This window comes from Cygnus olor, chromosome 2 (genome assembly GCF_009769625.2).
Source record: "Cygnus olor isolate bCygOlo1 chromosome 2, bCygOlo1.pri.v2, whole genome shotgun sequence".
Classification (NCBI taxonomy): Eukaryota; Metazoa; Chordata; class Aves; order Anseriformes; family Anatidae; genus Cygnus; species Cygnus olor.
This window is the reverse complement of record NC_049170.1, coordinates 18,175,309-18,198,389: the sequence shown is the minus strand read 5'-3', so window position 1 is coordinate 18,198,389 and position 23,081 is coordinate 18,175,309. Positions and strand designations below refer to the sequence as shown.

At 38.7% G+C, this 23,081-nt stretch overlaps 1 protein-coding gene across 1 annotated transcript in view; it reads left to right on the top strand.

Moving 5' to 3' along the window:
* The first annotated feature begins 12,722 nt into the window (after positions 1–12,722).
* MYO3A (myosin IIIA) overlaps positions 12,723–23,081 on the top strand; it is a 114,960-nt gene continuing 104,601 nt past the window's right edge. Inside the window, 3 exon segments of the mRNA XM_040548931.1 lie at positions 12,723–12,844; positions 15,196–15,378; positions 20,134–20,268. Of these exon segments, the coding sequence (XP_040404865.1) occupies positions 12,800–12,844; positions 15,196–15,378; positions 20,134–20,268 (363 nt within the window). The 5' untranslated portion in view covers positions 12,723–12,799.

Here is a 23,081-nt window from a genome sequence, read left to right as displayed (position 1 = left end):
TCTTTTTTTTTTTTCCCCTATATCTGCATTTTTTCCAAAATAAGTAGGATTTTTCAAATGTGTTTACAATCAAGCAGAAAGGAGAAATCAGAAAGATAGCAAATTACAGAGCAGGAAATAGGAGCTGCAAATGTTTGTGTTCCATTCGCATAACTAGGCATGGGCCCCCTTCAAAATGTAATTATGTTTGTGTCACTGTTTACTACACCCCCTAACAGGATTAAAAAGAAAAAGAAGACAAATCCAAATCCTCTGAAGGCTATCTTTGGAACATCCCCAGAGATTAATGACAGACTCGCAAATAGAAAACTGTTTATATGCATCATTTGTGATGTGCCTCTGGATTAAGAAGCTGAGGAATTCATAATAGTACCTCAGAATAATGTAGAAAAACTTCAAAGCAAACTTTTCAGGCTATTCTCAGATTATGTTGTCGTTGTTCATTAGGGACTGGTGTGATACAACCAACCTGTCTCTTTCTTATAGTGCCTGAAAATTGTCAAAGGTTTATTTATTTATTTGTTATTTTGCAAATGTTTGGGACCAACATGGTGTGGATTTGTGGTGTAAGTCTAGCAATGTGCTTGTTACCTTTGGCACCACAGGGAGGAAGATCTAGACTGACAGAAAGTTCCTGGTATGTGTGAAATTGTGTAAAATAGGGAAAAAATGAGTAGAAAAAGAACGTTTGAGACATTCTGTGTATCCACTGGAAGTATTTACCATATTATGTATAATTTGAGTACTTCCATCCTCAAATTTGCAAACCTCACAAGTCAGAACCCTTCAAAATCATGGTATTGGCTTTAAAAAATATGATATTAAAAATGAAGACATGCAAAATAAAACTCATGAAATTTTTCATGCTATCTTTCTTTTCTACCCTATACATTTAGATTTCATTTTCCAGGTTTCTTACATATTATGAGGATTAGAAGCTTTTTTTTTCCAAATGGAAACCTCAATGTCTGCTTAATCAACAGATTAAAGAACTGGTATCCTGTGACTCTTGCTAAAGCTACAGGAACTGATTCAGTCTTGAGGAAAGTTGTAAGAAATCTAACTTTTAATAATTGTGATGGGTATTGCAGGGAATTTTGAACATACAGAATCTTCTGTCACTAGACGATGCTGATTGAAATAAAAAATCATATCAGGTAGAAGAAAAGTGGGCAAGTGATATGGAGACCTACTGCTTAGGTGGATCCCATGGGGAACTTCCTGTATATGTGCTCTGGCTACTGATCAAGACTGAATTTCTCTCCTTTACATGCATTCTCATATAGAGTCAGAAGAGAAGTCATATTTGCTCAGTACTGAGCCTTCTTTTATAATCTGATATGAAAAATATCTATTCACTCCATTAATATACATGGTTAAAGGTAGCACATGGTACGCAACAAACTCAAGAGGCTGAATATTAGATGCTGTACAGGTGTATATTAAGTAGAAGCCTCTACTCCGAAGAACCTTTCAGTTTTAGGTCTTATTTTAATTTGTGGGAAAAGTATAAATAATCTTCTAAAAATATTGTGCCCTTTTTGTTTGTTTGTTTGTTTTTTTAGCTAAAGGTCTCTTCAACTCTCCTGTAAGTACATACCAGAACTGCACAGAAGATAACTAGATGTATATACCAAACACTAATTTAATTGCTTGAATTATTGATACATTGATGCTGATCTGTACTTCATTATTTTCCTGTCCTATTTATGTAGCAAAGTGTGTTTGTGTTTAATACTGCAAACGATGATATTTGTTTCATGGATATTTTCTTAATCTCAGACTGCTGATTACCTCAATCCTCAGGGGCCATGGAGAAGGGCAGCTGTAAGGAAATACAGTTTTCATATTATATATTTTTGTTTACTTGGATTGTGCATAACATGGGTGCTGCTAAACCAGGATATAAAGGATAGAACTTGGATGTCTGAGCACTGAGACTCACTGTACAACTGATTCAAAAATATTTTGCAAAAAGTATAAAACACCAAGCCTAAAATCTCTAAGCAGTTAATATGGGAACTGCTGTATTAACAACACAACCCACATGACCCCTATGACCGCATGACTGGTGCTTATTGCTTAGTTTAGTTTTTTAATCCTATAATTTTCAAGCCAGCTTTATGACTCTGAGGAATCTGTTGTTTGCACACTTGGAAATGGCAGTATTATAACTGCAAATCCTAACTTTTTACTGTTTCCAAGATCAGTATTTCACATTACATGCAGATATCCAGAAAGCAGCAATCCTCAAATATCCTGCTTTCTTCTTACTAGTTCACATCACCATACGTAATCAAAATCCTTTAAGGTTATTTTGGTGATCAGTGAGTTCCAAGGAAGGGATAAGTGTACTCAGTAAGTAACTACTGACATTAGAAGCCATTTTGTAGCATAAATCCTCTCTGCAGTTATCACTTGTCCTCTTTTTCTCCTGTGATTTCAGAACAAGTATGGAAGGTTTTATATTCCAAATTTTCCAATATCTTTTTCTTGATATTTGACTTATAAAAAATAAAAATAAAATTAAGAGCATTTTTGAAATTGAATTTCAGATATGAATTCAAATTGTGTCTGACTTAGAACTTTCTTAGATCAAAAACAGTATCTGCAAAATGCTAAAACTTTGCTACCTCAAACCCTGAGCAATAGAAGGAGCTGTGAACTTTCAACAAAATACCTTGCATATGTTTCTTTGCATTCCTCACCACCCCCAGTAGATGTGGATCAATAAACGTGAGTTAAGCTATCACCATTCAAAGGAAATACTTCTGTGCTAGGCATGCAGCTCCTGGATCTAATGACAGAGGCTGATACAGAGAAATTTCAGTGAGGAACTCTCAGTTTCCTAAATCACTTCTACTCTTCAGCAATGCCTGCTTTTTGATTACTCTAACATTTACCTGTGCTTGTTTGTATTGTGGAGATAGTTTTGGAGCGACAAATTTGAAAATTCTTTTGATTGCTGTTTTAATTGGATTCATTAATTACCACTGAGCTTTTAATTATTTTCCCGTTTGCCAAATCTTCTGTATTACAAATGCAGTTAAAAAGGCTATAAACTTAAAGAAACACAGGCATTTCTCCACTAGGAACTAGGCTAACTCGCAGGATGTATAAGAGCTGTTAAATAGTCACACTTTTCATCTTTGCTGATCTGGGTTGGATGTGAGAGGTTTTGTATCCTATTAACAATCTCCTGAGATAACCAGCCCTTCAAATGTGATTACAAGGATCACGCATCTTAAGACCTTCGAAAGAGGTTACAGAGCTCTTTTGATAAACTAAAGAAAATATCTGGAAAGCTTAGGGTTGCTTCAGAGAAAACTATGCATTCAATAATAACTGACACTTTTGGGCATGCTTGGTAATTCACTATTGTGGATGGTATTTATGATCAAAGGGATAATAAGCGATATATAGACAGACAATGTGGTGGTTTTCCTAGAGGACATTTACTCAGGTGTCACAAGAAGTATTGTTTCTCTGTAATAAACACCAAAAGGGGAGGAGTTCCTCATATTTACTCCAGACTGAGCTCAGTTAAGCAGCCAGAGAGGTCAAAAAGCAGTTCCCCAGAGAGGTAAGTTCTTTAATTCTTGTATTGGTAGTCTCTCTTCTGCTAGCTAAACATGCTAGTTTATTTTCTTAAGTTATCATTTATGTATCTGCTGATCTTTTTTTGTATCACTTTTTATTTGCATATGTATGTAATTAGGCATCAAAAGACCTCCTCAGGGGTAGAACAGTATTAGAGGCTCAGTTATAAAGAAAAGAAAATAGATGAAAAGAGGGAACATGCTGTAAGTCACACAAGCTGAACATGCTTTAAGTCACACATGGCTGAGCTCTGCCCAGAACTTGGAGCCCAGAGGCAGGAGGACCTCCTTTTGTAGGTGGTCCACAGTGCCCAGCATAGCATCCTGTATGTATTTCGGCATGTGTAGCAAGGGCTTTTTTTAAACTTGTACTTGTGTAGCAAGCATCTTTTCTCTCTCTCTCTTCATCAGAAGCTTCTAGGAGCCTGAAAGTCTGAGTTAACAGTTCTGAATTAAAAAAGGTCCGCTTTACTAAAGTATGCTTTTGGTCTGTTGTATTACAACAAAGAGTAAGATGTATTCTGTAAGCAACTGTATAGTGTGATGCCCTCTGAAAGTGCATCTGTTCGTATTGCTTTTACATTGTCCACAAATTAATTTTAAAACGAATTTCAGACTTATACCTGCAATATTTCTTATGCGGTTGAAAACTATGTTGAAAGGCAAGGAGAGAGTCTGAAACCAATCTAACTATGATGTATTAAAAAGATAGCATAGTATGGGTGCTTTCTCACAGCATTAAACACAACTTAATGTCACACTGAGTACAGCTGGAGATTATCACATTTAATGTATCTTCCAATACATAATTAGATATTGCCAGTACACAATACAATACTTGCCCTTAATTATTTAAAATTTGTTTAATGGGACAGGGACCACATACCCATATTCACTCAGTACTCTGAAGACTCATCTGGAAGTCTTAGAGAAAAGCAAAGACATCAATTATGGGGAAAAAGACGGGTAATAGCCAAGGCATATTGAGATGAAGAAAGAAGAAAAACTATAAAGGAAAAGGAGAAATGTCAATGGGCTGCATGACACTGAGCATCACTTAATCGATTCATGCCTATGTTTTCAAGTACAAACAATGGCTACTTAACATGTATGTTGTCATTCACTAAGAGCTGAAACTCCCTGTTTGTTTGGACAGTGCCTACCTTTATAACCTTCAGAAGTTGTTCGTGACTTACTGGTTTAAACTAGCACTCTTCCTGCAGCAACGGGCTGTCATTATTTATATTTAGGATCATCAGATGAAATATACACTAGTTTTGGGAAGTTTCACGGCACACTTCACCTGAGCAGTTAGTCAATGCAGAAGACCAAAATGTGTGTGACATGTCAGTCCAAATGTACTCAGTTATCTGAGTCATGCAGTGCATTTTTGAATTTTAGGCCCTTTTGTCAGAAGAGGGAGTGTTCATAGGGAATTTCAAGTTTTCATAGCTAGGAGAAAGTAACATCAGCACATGGATACTGAGAAGCAGACAAGGCTCACTATGGGCAATTTTTGTTTTCAGCCAGCACTATTAGAAGTGGAAGAGGATGTATGAATTGATCACTGAAGTTATTTTCTTTCCTGGTTCCTAAAACTGTGTTTATGGGCTTCTTGGCTCCTAGCTCCAGACCATTCAGATGCATGGAGAGGTGTGAGCATGCACCATCCCTTTTTTGTACCTGGATTTCCACTGAGAGAATTTTAGCTTTGTTCACTTACTTGTTTATTGGTGCACTCGGGTCAAGCTTCTGCATGATCAGAGGATTATGCAGTCACTCATGTGACCTGCCATCCCACCAGACACACGGCTCAAAGGCAGTGGGTGCTAGCTACTCATAATCACAACTAAAATCAGCAAGAGCTTTGCTTGGGGGGGGGGGGGGGGAGGCTGAAAAAAGGCTTTGCATAAATGCTGTTCACATAGTAATTCAGGCCTAAAAGATATGGTTGTTTTTACAACTGAGGCCATATTCCGCTAGTGATTCCAACCCCGATCAGTAAAACGACATTATAAAACCAGGAAATTCATATTGTATTTTTATAGTCTTAATCGAGGGAGGAGGTAAGTTTGTGAAGAGACTGAGCAGCCAGCAATGAAAGGCATTAATAAAGGCAATGGCACCTTAAACTTTCCCTCATAAATTTCTGCCTGCATAATGCTGAACACAGGCTAAAAATGTTAATAATTTTCATGCAATATAGTAAAGAAGTAGTGTTTTGATGAAGGCAGTTAAGGACCACCCCTCTTGTCCTTACAGATATGTCTCGTGGATGGTTAGCTCTGGAGTTTAAGAATACAGATGTTTCTGTTGATGATTTTCCTACACTGAGGAATTTATAAGGCTGCTTGTTCATGTGACTTCTTTGATGTCTGGGTTGGGATGAGCAGCCTTTCCCATAACTGATGTATTCACATGCTAAGGCCATCCATGAACTACGTTGTTTCTGCTGTGCTTTCATGAAAGACTGAGAAGCTTGACAACTCTGAAACAACGTCACCACTGTCAGAGCTATCTGAAAACAACCAACTGGTTCAAATATTATTAGAAAAATAGGAGATAAATTAATTATGACAGCACAAGTCTCCTATGGAGTCACATGTTCCATGGTGCTAATATAAGGGGAAGTAGAAGACAGCCTGCTGAGCTGGTGAGTTTGGCTTCTTTGCAGTGGATGTTGCAGGGCTTCTCCAAAGAAAATAAGCACAACATAATTAAAGACTGTCTCATAAGAGCTGTACTGATAAAATTTCAGTCATTTCCTAACTTTCAAGTGCTTCATCTAGCAACTTCACACTGCTCTCACTTATTAATGTTGCACTGCTATTGTGTATTCATCCCATGCAACAGCTGATAGGATGTACCCAGTGCGCACACCTGACCTTAGTTATTTTAGTGGACCACTAAGTTTATTACGTTCGCACAGGACAGCGAGGCTGTCAGCAGACCCAGTATTGGGGTTTGCAGTTCACCCCTACCAAGTCTGCAAACTTTATCGGTGTTTTGTGGCTGTCAGGTGCAGCCGGTTTGGTGGATCAGGACCCTGAGGCTGTGACCCTAACGTGGACGCGGGCCAGTCCCACTCGGCGGTGGCAGCCCTGATACACTGCGGTACACCCGGGTCGGGGCGACCCCCGTTAGGGAGGCCGGGCCGGGCCGGGCCGGGCCGGGCCGGGCCGAGCCGAGCCGAGCCGGGCCAAGCCGCCCCTGCGCCCCTCGCCGCGCCCTGCCCGGGGCGGGCCGAGCCTCCCCGGCTTTGCTTGCGGGGATTACCGGGGCAAACCGCTCATCCGCCGCTGACCCCGCGGCGGGGCCGGGGCAGCCAGGAGGAGAGCGAAGCCGAGGCAGGGCCGGCGGAGGAGGCGCGGCCCCAGCCCCCTCAGCGGGGCTGGCTCGGCGGGGACCGGAGGCTTCGCTGCGGGTAACCCCAGCCCCTCGGCACGGGAGCGGCGGGCAGAGAGCAGCGGGGGCACGGGGCCGCTGGGGAACCCGGCTGTGAGGGAGGTGCGGTGCGGCACCGCCGCGCTACGCGACTTCGGGGTGGCCCGGCCCCCCGACATGGCGGCCCGGACCCCCGGAGGGTCCTGCGGGGGGTCGGGCTGGTGCCTCCCTACGTCGGCTCTCCGGGCCGGGGCTCTCCCCGGGCCGGGTCCGTCCGTCGGTGTGTGTGTGTGTGTGGAGGTGTGGGCTGCTCTATTGTTAGGAGTTTTGAGGAAATGGGGAGTGAGCATGATCACGCTGTATTTTTTTTTTTTTTTTTACGGCCTTATAAAGTTTTCCTGTGTTAAAAGAGGAAAATTAAGTGATGCTTTAGCTTTGGAAGTTAAGTTCTCTGCTAATATATTGATCGAGTGTGGAGTCATTGAAAAATTGTTCTCTTCTGGAGCTGCAAAATGAACGGGGTGCAATTCAGTTCATGGATCGCCAGTGTCAGCTCATTACTTCTGGTGGCACAAGGTCCAAATACAATTTGGTAATGACACTGTTCCCCCTTCTGTTATTAATCTTGTCTTCATAATTGTAATGCCCCTGGATAAACATATTCTGTTGGATGACAATTGCCGTGAAAATCTTTTAGCTCTCATTCGTTTTCAGTATAACAGCTTTTAAAATTGACTTCGTAATACAATAATTAAATTTAGTACTTTGTTTCCATGTTCTTTTGTATCTGGTGGCTGGCTTCAAAACACTGGAAACCTGTACTGCCAGCCTGTTTGAACTCTGAAGTCGGATTGTCACCCAGTGGGCAGGCCCTAGGCATGAAGGTAGAATTGAGTGCTTAGAGCTCATGTTGATTTTACATCCTGTTGCTTCAAAAAGCCTCTCCTGATGGACCTTCCTGAGAACTGTAAGCCCCAACACAGAGTTGGACCATTACTGTCAGTGGTAGGAGGGGAATGGAGGAAAACCGATGTGGAAGCTGATGTAGACATCTTCCAGCAGCACCCTTTGAGAGCATTCAGGGAGTGAAGAGGTGGAGCCACCTGTGAGCAGGGCTGGCCAGTCCAGTCTGCTGCAAGTCAAATGTCAAGATCAGCTGAATAATAATCAGCAGATGAAATGTCAGTGTGGACACCCAGTATGCATTTATCAATAGGAGATCAGGTACCAATACCACCCAGTGCTGTTCCTCTATTGTGTGTAGAAGTTTTACCAAGGTCAAGGAGTCCAGAGGCATCAAGTTTCTCTGAAGGTTGTCTTGCTTAGATGGGAAAGGTGTTGCTGGATAACAGTCAGAAGAGGAAAAAGTGTGTATTAGAAACAGAAGAAGCAGTTACTTGGCTCTTCAGAGAATGAGCACTAAAAGGTGCCCCCAGAAGTGGATCAAATTCTTCCTTGAGCAGCCGTAAGATTAATGTATGTACTTTGAATTGTGCTCAGGAAATACATTGTTTGAGATTAAGCTTAATTTATCAACCTCCTTGCCTCCAGATACTGTAAAGTAACCATTCATTTCTGCATTTACATTAATTCGATGTTCAGTTGTTGGGTTCCACGTTTGCTTGGTTCTGAGCATTATCAGACAATGTCTAAGACTAGCAACTTTCAGGTGATGAGACATGACTGGTTTGCTGCTTCCTTGACTATAGCATGGAGTTGATAATCTTTTAATCAGTTCTTAAACTGTAACTCTTTGTTTCCAGCAGTCGGGTAGGATATGATTCATTTTGCCTACCATTTACATCTGAATCTAGATAACTGGGTTCCTCCTGCAGACAATGAAGATTTAGCCAGTATAATCAATGGAATCTGGAGAGTGACTCTTCTCATTCTAAGGTAGATACCAACCTGGTCTGGTGAATTGTTTTTTTGATTGTTTTGGCTAGGTCTAAAATGAGATTATAGTATCTACTTTAGGTTCCAACAGGTTTATTGTACACATACCAAGTTAGGCAAATCTCAGCTATTGTGTTGTACTTGTGTGAGCACACAACAGTGAGAGAAGTAGACTCATAGAGAATGTTGCTGATTTGTATTCCTCATCTACCATAGCTGGGGCTGATGACAGCTGCAAAGCATCTAGCTTTCTTATCTGTAAGAACAGAGATAAAAAGCCTCTCATCACAAATGTGTCACATCTCAGTATGATGTTTTTAGATATCACTCAGTTGAAAAGATGAATGTTACATTTGTTTTTCCAAATAATGAATAACTAAAAATAACACTTTTACCTCTAAGTAGTAGAGTAAAAACTGTGGTGAAAACATTTGGATATAATTCTGTACTCTGATAGGCTGCATTATTCTGGACAACAGGCGTAATATCTGAAAAAGTAAACCTGATCTCATATTCCCTGAATTGATTTGAAGGTGGTAGTTGATCTTAAATTTTCATTATGGAAATGAATTTAAAGTTGATGTCTTACTGTCAGGTTTTCCTAGGCTTAATGTGATTTATAGGGCTTTTATTTGGCCAAAACCACAAAATGATGGTATGGCCTAATTAAAGCAGCAGTCAAAGCTTGCTTGCTACTACTGCAGTGTCTGTAAATGGCTTGCTGTTTGGTTGTTATTCTTATTCCCTCTGGAAAGTTTATTGTAGATGGCAAAGGCAATTGTTCAGTTCTGGGAAAGCATAGGGGGTTGTGTAGAGCAGAAAGTAATAAGCAAACTGATGTACAGTCAAAGAAAACAATTCAGATAGATACATGGACAGTACAAAATTTAGGTAATAATGCAAAAATTTGTGAAGGTCTTTAGTTTCAAAATTATGTTAGTGTTAAGTGTACTCAGTTTTAGACAAATGAAGTAAAAAAAAATGCTCACATTGAGCTTAGATTTGTATTGCTTTTGTCATTAGCAAAATTGGAAGCCAAATATCCTTCTGAATTAAGTGGAGAAGGTATTGGGCTTTCAGGAGCAAAATGTACTCTTTGAATGTTTGATGAGATAGTAGGCTGTGTAAGGGGCTCGTTACAGCTAGGTTTATACTAGTTCAGGATCTGAGCTGCAATCTATGTTTGTGGTTGAACAATCAAATTCCTTGGACATTTATCCAGAAAATATTTGGTGCTGGTTTGGTGAATGGCATATGGCAGCCTCACGCACTTGGATCATCTGAGGAATACCATGCAGCAACCATTAACTTTCTTATTAAAAATGTATTGTCAGTGTAGGCACAAACTCATGAACCAAGAGAAAACCTGTGAGATTTTATTGTACTATTGCATCAAGTATTTCAAGGCCCCACTGTGTGTGGTGCTCAGTACCAGACCAAAGACTTTAAAAAGTAAATATCAAACTAATGCATCGGGTGGAGAAAAGGTGAAGTGGGAAGATTCATTTTCTTTGATATAACAAGCCTTAGCAGCCTGTACATGAATGCTGCCTGGCATTTCTTTTCTCTCTCTCTCTCTCTCTCTCTCTCTTTGTGTGTGTGTTGTTGTTTTGTTTTTTAAAATATTTTTTTTTCTAGCATCTGGTAGGCAAGAGATTTGAATTTCAGATTCAGCAGGAGTGAAAGTATCTATAAAAGTATATAGTATAAAAAAGTATATATAGAAAGTATAGAAAGTACTATATACTATAGTATATACTATAGAAAGCATATAACAGACAGAGAGTATCACCTCCATGTGGGGAAACAGATCCAATGGGCAACGTAAGCTAGTGTTGTTTGCTCCTGACATCTACATCCTGTGACAAATGTGAATCTGGCAGATTACAGGGTAGGGTCACCATATGTGCAGGAGCTGTCTGGTTAAACACATGCAGTGTTTGCAGTGGGAGAGGGGGAGCGATGTAGACAAATAAAATGAGAGATCAAAGACCACTTCAGTAGCTGTGTTTTCAACTGAATCTGTGAGGTTGCAGTTCTAATTTTCAAGACCACTAAACAGAAGATTTTGGTAGCCTGGAGACAAGATGCTGGTGGGAACCTTAAGGTTGGCTTCATTTTAGTCACAAATGAATAGATACCTGCTTTGTTAATCATCTGGGCTCCCTTTATGGAGAAGGATGAGAAGAGGTGCCCCACTTGTTTTATCAGCTCCTTATTGAGCAAATCGATATGCTTTCATCTAAGTGAGATGGAGGTCCAGTCAGAAACTGTTTGGGGGATGGAGGAAGGAAGTTGCAAACTGCCATGGTCTTAAACAGTGACAAACTTATGAGTGCTGAAATACAGATTTATTTATTTTTTTAATAGTAAAAATATTGGGCTGAGTTGTAGCATTCTTTATGAAATTCAGGCTCTGTTGTGCTTGAAGCTCAAGTTGCAGAAGCAAAAACTATTGCTTATTCCCACTTGACACCATCATCTGTAATGCTCTGTGGCCTTGACCATAAAGCCCTTGGTAGTGTAATTGGTATGTGTCTCAAGTTTCAGGTGTGATGAATGTGCTTCACTGAATTGCCATTGCAGCGATCTGATGGCCTACAGGAGATATACTGCGTTCTTCATGAGGCTGCCCCTTCCCCTTCCCTCTCCAAACTAGCTAGATATTGAAAATGATGGAGAGTTCAGTGAGCTGAGTGGGGCATTTCTGGATGTCTCTAACGTGATGCCTGAGGTCTGCTGAATGGAGTGTGTATGTTTGATATCACCTACAAAGCTAAAAATCATATAAAGCTAGCTTATCTGAAAAAAATCTCTCCCAATTTATTGTTACAACTGTGATCAGATCACTGACACCACATCCTACCTTTATCAAAACAAACAAAAAACTCACAAGCAATCAAAAAAATAAATTGCCGCCTTGTCCAGGAATTCCTCAACCTATCGTTTTTCTTTCTGGAAGCCCTAAATTTAGTAATTTTTTGAGCACACCAGAGGTATTTTAAAGAGTTTTTATAGAGGTTTGAGGGTACGTTCCTAGCTCAGAAGCTTGAATCAAGCCATAAGCTGTTTTTAAAGAAAAATTTTAATAGTGAGGGGTATGATAAATTACCCAGTTATTGAAGCATCCAGACGTATTCCAGAGACAGTCCTATTTATTGCTGAAATATGAGGTTATATCATTATCAGCTGTCTCAACTTCACTGAGATGCAATAAAACACTGTTCATAGCTCAGAACAGAACACTTGAAATCATTCGGTTTAATATATTTCTAATAACAGAAGTGGAAGCTAAACAATTTATCTGCAGAGGCTTGTTCTTAAACACGGTGGAAGTGAGGAAATATGTTCGATGTAACTTATTCAAGTCATGATTTTGAAGCTGCAAATCAAAAGACAAAGGATTAAAATAATTCGATCAGGAATAGGCGCTTTAAATTATTGAACTAAGCATGGCAGTTATTGAATGTGTTATTGGTAAGTATGTGGTGACTTAAGACAAGCAAAAGTGTAACTGGTCTGGTTTGTAGAGGAAAAAGCATGTGGCAGTGTCTCTGGCACTGATTTCTAGTAGCCAGTAACACCTGCAGGAGCATGTTTCCTCAGTCCTTTCACAGTTCTCCTTGCACTAGTCTCTGCAGACAAATACACAAGCGATCCAGGGAGTCAATTAATTTCAGCTGCATTCTGTTAATCTGTAGGAAATGAATGGAACCTGAGAAGCCAGCTGAAGCTGCTGTTTTTGATGGGTGTTTTTCTTAGAATATACCCTTTGCTGTGAAATCCCTGTGTGGCAGGGTGGACCTTTGATTAAGGATGTATTTTGAGGTTCAGGGTATCAGAGTTCCCTGCGTGGCTCAGGCACAGGATACGTATTTGAATCTTTGAATCCCTCCTTCATCTTCAGTACTCATTTTTGAATGGAAAGAAATGATTCTTCCTTTCATAACTTCTGCATATCTCCTGTAAGCTGCTTGGGTCGGGGATGCTTGCTGCATGTTCTTGCAATGTGAGACCTAGCAGGACCTAGAGTTTGATGGAAAACTATTTATTCTGTAGAAAATATATTGGAGTATGTGTACACGCAAAATGATTTGGGCATCTTGGTTCTTATGAAGGTGTCCATCGATTGCTCTCCACCTTTTTTTCTAGAAAATCATCCATTATGTATTGAGTATTCAGTAAAACTTTAAGCAAACAGTTGACTACTGTTCTAAAAACTTAGGCTCAGACAGAAATTTCATCGTTGTCATGTCTCCCAAAACAAAAGTTTGGGATTATGAATCCAATCTCACTGTCATGCCCCAAATAAATTGTTCTCAATTTAATAATTGAAATCAATAATTGTCACAATTAAGAGCAAACTATAAAGCATTTGCATATACCTATAACGTGGTCTTTTGTTTTTTGTTTGTTTTTAAGAAAAGATAAGCGTTACAGTTTTATTTGAACACTGTTCTATGGAAAAGAAAAAAAATCCTTGACCAAAATGTTATAAATTGTGCTCGCTTTCTGGGAAGGAGGAGGCTTTGCCTGGAAACAGTAAAGCTCTCAAGGCATGGATAAATAGTAGGCACGAGGTGGAAAGGTTATGCATTGGAAGAGACTGCAGTCAATCTCCCGACTGGGCTGTGCTTATAGGAAGCCAAGCAGCAGAGGTATACAGGAGGAAAGAGGAAATCTTGAATCTGTAATAGGAATTTGGGGATTTGCATATTAGGTTTCTACGTCTTGATCTCCTGCCATTGCTTTGACCTTAACTTGGATTTGTGTTAAGGGAGATTTTATTATGACGGGTAAAACTGAGTCATTTTGTTCCTACAGGCATTGAAGTCAAGGTGATGGGCCACGGTCACAGTGTTCAGTAGGCAACAGACTTCCGTGGGTTTCCTGGTGTTAAGAGGGTATTACTTTACTTTGCTGCCATGAGCTGGTGTAGAAACTGGTAATAGTCACGTGTGTATTTAAAACTAAGGGGAAAAAAAAGGGAGAAGGGGAGAAGGAAACCCTATCTTCTCAGTGATGAGTGAGTTAATCAGCCAAGAGCAGAACAATGGGAAGAATTCTGAACCTCAAGTTCCCCAGGAGAGCTAGAAAACTTGTCTGAATGCATGCAATGTGCCAATGTGCATACTGGATAATTTAAAGAGCTGATACAACATAAGTTTGTGTAGCAGTCCATTTCAGCTGCTTCTAGGGGGTATACATACTGCATTTATAGCGGGGTTATATGAATAAGCAGATGAATAAAGAAAGTATGATGAGTATGCTGAAAGGCAAAAATGAAGCTGAAATTGAAGGTATTCTGTACGTTATCAGAAAAGTGCAGTATAATACTATTTCTGTAACTGGCGTATCATGATATAAATTGCATCGTGTATGGATGTATGCTGTTGAAAATGAAAAATCCAAAAATAATTAAATTGATATAATACTCTTAAAACAGGCTGCAAAACTTAAAAAATGAGTGTATGAAAATGACTCTCCAAAGCTTGCTTATTTGTTATGTCCTTACTCAGTAAGGGTTTGAGGCTGCCCTCGTCTGCCCCTTTCATTTTTCAGTCTTGGCTCTGCAATTAGGAATACAAGAACATAATTTTTAACGCCCCTCTACTAGGTTTTTGCCTGTTCCTAAAAAACAGTAAAGGTGGGAGTTTCTGGTTTGTTTGTGTCTTGTTTTTTAACGCTGTAGATGCTGGATAGTTGGTATAAAAGCATGTGCTAGTGACTTGTATCCATCACTGACCAGGGCATAGGTGCAGTGTTTCCCGTACAGTGTGTAAAATAGGTGCATTAATGAATGTACACCAGTAAACACATCTTCCATGACTGAATGCTTGCTTGTCAGAAGACCATAATATTGTGAAAAGATCTACCACTTAGTCTGCTTGGCTCAGTTCTATATAAAAATTCAAATGCTAAGAGTAGGATTCCTCTCAATTTTATGCAGCAGTAATCTCTGAGCTTGACTCCCATTGCCCTGCCCCTTAAAAATAAAAAATAAAAAAATAAAAAATCCTAGAGTTGCATTTTAGTTTCATTGTGGGAAAGCTTCTACTGACTTCACTCAAGCCAGAAATTAAGGGAAATTCAAATGATCATTTGTACTAATTTGATAATGTGTTGACCATGTTAAGTACCTGTATTAATTGCAAACTTTCTTGTTTGTTATGCTTTCAGTGCATGTACACTACATGGAGAAAAAAAATAATTCTAGTGTTAGAGATTGGAATATGTATTTATTTTCATATTTGTAGGAAAACAATTGAGAATAATCATTTGTTCACTGATTGCTGAAATTTTTAATGCTTCCTAGGAGCCATCATTTGAGATGCTTCCTCTGACTGGGAAAACAATCGTATTTGATAGCTTTCCCGACCCCTCAGATACCTGGGAAATAATTGAGACTATTGGCAAAGGAACATATGGAAAAGTTTTCAAAGTATTAAATAAGAAAAATGGCAGCAAAGCAGCAGTCAAAATCTTGGATCCTGTTCACGTAAGCTACTTAAATTACTTGTGTTTGTACTTATTTAATTGTAACTGAATTTATTATGTAGTGTTTTTTCTTTTTCTTACAATCTCAATAGGTCATTTACATTAGAATTGATAGCTCCAACCTGCAAAGTGAAATGTATTTTCTAGATATCACTGCATTTTTTCTGTATGATGAGTGATCTTGGAAGTGGTTGCATACGGTAGAAGTCAGAAGTAGACCTAAACTCTATTACTTTTGGTTGCGCCCTGCTTATCCTTTAATTTCAACTATAGACCTGCTTATTTTCCTTTTAAATACCAGAGTCCTAGCTTCTTATAGTTTTATTGTTGTTCCTTTTCCTTCTTTTGATGTGCTAGCCAGTAAGGAAGCTATGCATTTTTAAGCGTCTTAGACGTCCCTTCAAGCATCTATTTTGAGTATGTGCTTTTAGCTGAGTTAAGTGCTATGAGTGACACTTTAAAAATAAAACAACATACTTTTTTTTTTTGTTATTATTGGTTCTGCATTTTCAGAATGTGCCAAAACACTTAGAGATCCATCTTTTCAAATGGAAAATACAAAGGCAGTAACTCCTACACACAAAGCACCGGGTGATGGGGATGTGGAATTATGTATTAGAGGGTTTTTGTACTCAATAACTGAGATTTGTTGGGTGACAGATTAATGCTCAAAGAGTAAGGAAGAATGTTAGTCTGGTTTATAAGGTGAACTCCATTGACTTCAGTGACGGCTGCATGTGGCGTGAGATCGTTCTTGAGAACAGTAACCTGCTAAACACGGACAAGGAGCTGTTCCTTTTTTGAAGTGGCCCCTTTGAGCTCACCTTTTGCACTCTCAGCACAGTGTTAGAATTTCTGTTGGGCTCATAGGTCTTGCGTAGCAGATGCTGCTGTGTGTCAGCACAAGCTGTGGACTGCATAGCAGCAAGGATCCAGTCCCATCCACAGTCTAGCTCTGTGACCCTGCTACATATGCTTCGACGTGAGGCATGTGCTTCCAGTGCACGATTCTCTGGGCAGCTGGAGAAAAGCACGCTGTGCTGTATGAAACACTGTGTGTCACGCCATGTCTCATTATGTTCCCGTGGCCTTCATGTCCACAAAATGTGAAAACATACTGTCTTGCATTATGTTTGTTGTGTTTCCTGTTAATCTGCTTTTCATTTCAGTATACTTTCAAAGTAACAAAAGGAGGCTAACCTCAATGCAGTATCACGTACCTCTCCCAAAGTAAACGTGGTTTGCAGCCGAGCAGTAAGGCTCTTGGTGAATTCAGATGCATTGGAAACTCTGGACTCTATCACTTTCTGTAAACAAAGTTTGCACGTTTACAATGAATAGAGGACTTTCTTGCAGTTGGTGTTCATCTAATGCCAGTATGGCAGGAAATGTTTCTGCTTTAATCTGTTTTGCAAGTGTTCAGGAATGGTTCTTAACAGGCAACTGGTTCTGAAGGAATCAGGTAAAGTTTCAACATTCTATACGCTTTAGAGGCTATAAGAAAAGGGTAGAAGATGAAAATAGAGAGAGAAAGAAGAGGAAGTAAAGATGATGCTAAAGGAAAGAGAAACAGATTAAACAGGAGATAAGGGAGTAGCATGTGAAGAAGCCAGAAGAAGTAAAAACAATGGGTACAGATACTACATAAGAAACAGAAGAAAGAAAAAAATATAAAGGTATAACAGATTCCCAATTGTAATGAAATAGTTGATTTAAAAGTTCCATTTTTTCTTGTTTCTTTGTAAAAACATCTAGTTTAAAATTTTCTTCTTGATCAGTTGAGACTTTTAAACTTTTGTTCATCTCAGCTGCTGAAAACCCTGTAAGTTGTCACCCAGAATTTCCATGAACTGAGAATGTTGAACTGAAAGCACTGTCACTATCTTTTTCAGCATACCCCGATATTATTCAAAAAAGGCATCGACTTATGTTAAAATTCTAGTTTTGTTTTAAAACTAGATTTTTCTCCTGTCAAATATTCTCATGGATTTTTTTTTATTGCCTATGTTAAAGGTGTTTTTTTTTTCAGTGTGCAAACAAGTGAGCTGAGGATACTGATACGTAATGGAAAGTCAATAATTCAGTCAACATCAGCGTACAAGACTTGAATTCTTAACTGAATATATTCTCCTTTTTATTCTAAGAATACCACTCTTCTTTTCCCCCTCCTATTCACAGGAGGTCTGAAGTAGCTGCTGTATCTCCATGTTGGTAATAAAATGGCAATCCAATGTTAGAAATAGAGTGAAAGTTATAAAACCAGACCTTTTCGTTTAAACTGAAAGTATTATTAATGGCTGCAGAGGGAGCCATTGCAATGATGAAAAAGGTACTTTATATGTTTTCTTTAAATTTTACTATTTTTTTCTTTAAAGATGGTTTCAGAAATGCGCAACCTAAAAGAGGTGGACTGAAGACTAGAGCAAAAATATGCTTTTATATTACTTAATTCAATCTGGAAATACCAATTTAAGAAACTACATTATCGTGGGTGATATAAAACTGAAATAAGCATTTCACATTTAATCTTTTTAGAGCTTCTAGATTCTTTATGTTAAATAACATCTCAGATTTTTTGACACTGAAACAAGAAAGCAAAGGTGTTGAAATGACTGTATATGAAGATGGAACTGAGAACAATCTTAGTCTTGTCCTTAGGGCTATAAGTAAGCACCAGTGTACTTTAAGACTCTTACCCAAAATATCTTACATTTAAGTTCCCATGAAAATATTCCATCTACTGTTTCTAGAAGAGGCTCTCCCTTTAGCTATGTTTTATGCAGGTAAATATGTTAAATTCAACCAAATATATCAAGTTGTCTTCCTTCATAAAATGCAAAGGAAGATTTTTCTTTCTAGTATGTATAGAATAAGTATTCTATTCATTTCACTCTTCCTCTTTTCATTTCTCCTCATATTGGTAAAAATTTCAAAATCTGAGTACCCCTCAGGAGACAAACATCTATTACATCACAGTGGGACAGTGGGTAATTCTCTTCCAATTTCCCCAAGGCATCTAGGTCTATTGTATGCTTTGTGTGTATTTTGGTTTTGACTTTATTTCTTTTCAGTTTGTCCTTTTGTTTTTACCAGATGCTCTTTCTCCCTCATTGCCTCTTATCTTTGTCTCTTTCCATTTTTGTCCTTCTGTTCCCTCCAGTACCTTGGTTGTTTCTTCCTTCCGTGTTATTTTTTTGGCTATGTTGTGTTGTGCTTGTGGGAAAATTCTCTTAGAGTGAATTCCTTCTTTTTTGAAATAGAGGAAAACTTCTGCTGCTTCCTCCTCTCCCCTCCCGCCCACCCCGCTCCCCCCCCTCCCCCCCCCCCAAAAAAAAAAAAAATCTCTAAAGCTCTTCCTTGTAAGGAGACTTACTCATGTAAGCTCAATGTGAAAGTTTAACAACCCAATTCCTGAAGATACTGGTGACAAAGGAAGTTCATTGAGGTCCGTCAAGAAAAATAGCCCAAGGCTAACATGGGGAGCTTTACTTGGGTTTAGTGTTGGAGAGATCTGCATAGGTCAGGTGTCCTCTTAGGCACAGGTGTCTTATGTTGTGAACAAAATGATGATTTTCATTCACTAGGACTACAAAGCATCCCTTTTCTCCCCAATAGTCACTTCCATTTGGTGGTGGTGAGGCAGGTGATAAAGGTTTTCAGCACTGAGTAGGTGCCTTTCATTGATATGAAATCCATTCATATGGATAGTGCACTTCATGAGTAGCCTCCCTCTACAAGTGATTTGTCATCTATTTCTTTTTGTGTGTAAATAGCAAATTGTATTAAAAGCACTTTAAATTTGGTAACAGGTTTGCTGCCCACTTTTTCAAGATCTAAACAATGCAGGGAAAATGGCTGCAGCTATTCTGCCTCTACATGGGAGAATGTGGCCCGGATGGACTGAATGTTTTCTCAGCATGATGGAAGCAGTCTGAAAACATCCCTCAATGGGCTCTTTTAGTGCATAGGTGAAAGGGGTTACCTGACTTGTCCAGTGCCCATAGTTGCTAGCATCTGTATTTGGCCTGAAGGGCCTTGCACAGCCCCTGGTGCGTGTGATGACAATCATTTGTCAGGTCTTGCCTCCAAATGGACTTGCCTCGCTACGTAAGAAACATGAGGTCTGTTTAAAAACAAAACAACAATAAAACGTACTGACCAAAATGCCACTACTCAGCTCATTGGAAAAGCTGGAGAAATCATGGATATCACCAATTTCTATGATAGCAGAAAATGAGAAGAATTCACACATGATTCCAGAAAGTGGAATGATAAATGAATAAGATGGGGCTGCAGTCATACTCATTTGTGAACAGAGAGGTAGCAAGGTAGTTCCAGCTGCACCATCTCTGGCTGGCAATAGCCTTGAGACTGGAGAAGTAACTGGTGACTTCCCAAGGCATCTGCGTGCACTCATCAGTCTGCACCTATACACTTGTGGATTGCACAGGCTTCAACTTGAAATGTTCTTTGCCCATTCTTCTGAGAGCTTCTCTGCCATACCCCATGCATTTGTTAGTTGAATAGGCAGAAGACCAAGGAAAAAAAAAAGATGTGACTTTCATTAAGTAAACAAAACCAAGCTTTGTAGCTCTGCAAATGGCACATTAATACTTGGATTTATTTATTATTTTTTCTCTTTGCATTATTTCAAACTAGATTTGAATAGTCTGAGAACCGTGTGGTTTTTTTGTTTTGTTTTTTAATTGCTCTTATTATTTATTAACTGCTATGTATTTCTCATTTGTGATCCCAGGATATTGATGAAGAAATTGAAGCTGAGTACAACATTTTGAAAGCTCTCTCTGATCATCCCAATGTAGTCAAATTCTATGGCATGTACTATAAGAAAGATGTGAAAAATGGAGACCAGCTTTGGCTTGTTCTTGAGGTAAATAATTTGGGAAAAAAATTTCTTCAAGTCAGCATTCTTATGTTGAGTATGAACACAATGAATGAGATGCAAGTTATTTGTTTGATGGCTTTCTTTAGAGTGGTTGCATGTGAAGTGATAAATACTGTTGTTTATTTTTTTCAGTGTTTTGAATTAATGTTCTGCTCTGATTTCACTATTCTTGTTAGGTATTTTATATGGCTAGTACTGTGCCTTCAGAATTAGGATGTAAATGCTAATAGGACTTGATAGGATTTGCTACTTTAGATCTTTCTTTGACAAAAAGTGTGTCATGGGAATCTTCCTTCTGTAGTATTTGTTTAAATATGACTAAGATATGATATAACAGGTAAAGTAACTGCTATGATGATTTTTTTCAAAAATAAATGGTAGAAATGAATTATGGTTTTTTATGCGCATAAATGTACAAATAAGACAAATAAACAAGTAGCCTGAACAAGTAGTAGCCTGTTCTAATTGCCAAATACCGTTGAAAGCAGCAGGATTTCCCCAAATGGAATGAGAGCAAGGTAAGGCCTGTAATTTGTGTGTTTCAGTCTTTAATTTCGACTAATCTAGGAGCAAAGAACTTGATCACTACTATTTTCATAGGTTCACTATAATCTGTTCTGCAAAAACTTCCTTGCTGATGTTTGTCATTGTTTGATAAGGTTGAGATTGAAGAATTGGTGGTATTTTATAATGCCAGCTACACGAATGTAATCCTTCTGCCAAATATCTCAGATAAGTGTTACCTAATCCTGAAAACAAGCTCTAAAAAAAAAAAAAAAAAAAAAAAAAAAAGCTTAACTTCTAAAGCTTTTCCAAATTCTGAATTGCATTGGGAATATGTTTTCAGGACAGTTTGCTCTAGAATTGATAATAAATTGTTAGGTTAGACTGACATCAAAAGATGTCAGCCTTTTGTGTAGTGAGCATCTTTGAAAAATCTAGCTTCTGTTGTGTCTGCTGGGCATTTGAGACTCCATCTGTGAAACTTCTGGCCTGTAAAGGATGGGTGCCAAACAGCCAGGATAGAACAGACTGTGAGGAACAGTCAAGTGTTTATATTTTAACTTTTATATTTTGAATGGATTTATTTTATTGATGTGAAGAACACAAGCTACATCTGGAGTACAAGTTTTATATTTACTCTTCACATGCCACGCTGCACATGTGCAAGCGCCACTGTGGGTTGGGTGGAATAGTCTTGGATGCTTTCTGTCACTGCACATGGAGATCCACGTGTACAAAGGATTTCAGTTGGTGTGTGTATGTGTATGTATACATGAGCAGAAAACTAATTTCCAGCAGTGACTTTGGTGAAACTGTATGTCTAATACAAAGGTCTGTGAAAGAAACCTGTTATGGCATAGCTTCCTCTGATGTGTCACCTTCCTTCCAGCTTGTATGCAGTTTTACAGGGCCATTGCAGATCGTTTTTTCACAGTAGCTATATAGGTGTCTTAAAATTTATGAGTGATTTTTTTGTTGTTATTTTGTTTTGTGTGTTGTTTGTTGGTATTGTTTCTTTTGTTGTTTTTTTTTTTTTTAACTAATATCTGTATAAATTCATAACGGCAGCAATTAGTCTTTAGCTTATAGAGACTTCTGTTTCCATTGCTTCAGAGTCTGTTTGTTTTGTTTTGTTTGTTGGTTTGGTTTGGATTTGTATTTTTTTGTTGTTGTTTGTTTGCTGGTTTTGGATTATTTGACTCTACCTATGTAGTTGTGATGAAATAATTTTTTTCCTGAAGAGGGAAATCCTCAGTTCTCAAAGGCATGTCCCATACTACATAACAACAAGCTCATCTGGGAAGATAGTTTTCAGGTTTCTTTTTTCTTAATTCTGTTTTAGACATTGTTTATATGAATTGTACTGTCAAATTCTTACACGTTTCTAGTATAACAGTCACATAAAACTATCACTGTTGCATGTGAATGTGACAGAGTATGGCTGCTCCTGTGTGCATATTTGTTTTAATCGGATGAAGGTCCATCTAGCCTGTATCCTCTGTCTGACTGGGGTCAGCTGTAGATACCTGTGGAATATTATGGGACAAAGCAAATCAGTAACAGGATTCCTTATGAAGCATGGGAGAATTCTGTAAAATGCTCTCCTAGCAGTTCAGCAACTGAGAGTTCAGAGATTTTTCTGAACTAGAAGTGGTACCTCTGTTATGGAAGGAAGGTAACTGTAGAGAAAGGTGATTGCATATAGACATACATGTCTGTATGTCCATTTCTGAAGCTCAAATAACTGGCCTAATCCTTCTGTCAAGGATTAAACAGTTCTGGTATGGTTAAATGGAAATAAGGTAGTACAGCTATGTGCAAAACTGTTCTCATCGTGGAGATCAGATTCATCACTATGAAATTCATCTGAAAGACTACAGTATGATGATTTTTGATGTACCCCATAGTTCTCTGTAGTTTTTTTTATATTGCACTTGATCGTGCTTGGTTTTTGGAGAGGAAAAAGGTACTAATTGAATTTGTACTAAGCTAAGGCAAGTGGCTGTGAGGTCCAGTTTTGAGGCCAGAACTGGCCAAGTAGCCAAAAAGACAGTCTATAGTGTTGTAAAGGGTTCTTGTGAGATTTTTTAGTCCCAAATATGTGAATCATCATAAAATGGTCATGTTGGTAATAAGTTATTAGATATTCTGGACACTGGAAAAGATCTTGGATGGGTTTATGATGAGGTTATTGATGTCTTGGTGTAAGATAGTCCACCCCACTTTTCATCTCTGTTTTCCAGGATTAATCTACCCTTACTTGACTTGTTACTTACTGAACCTGTACTCTCAAA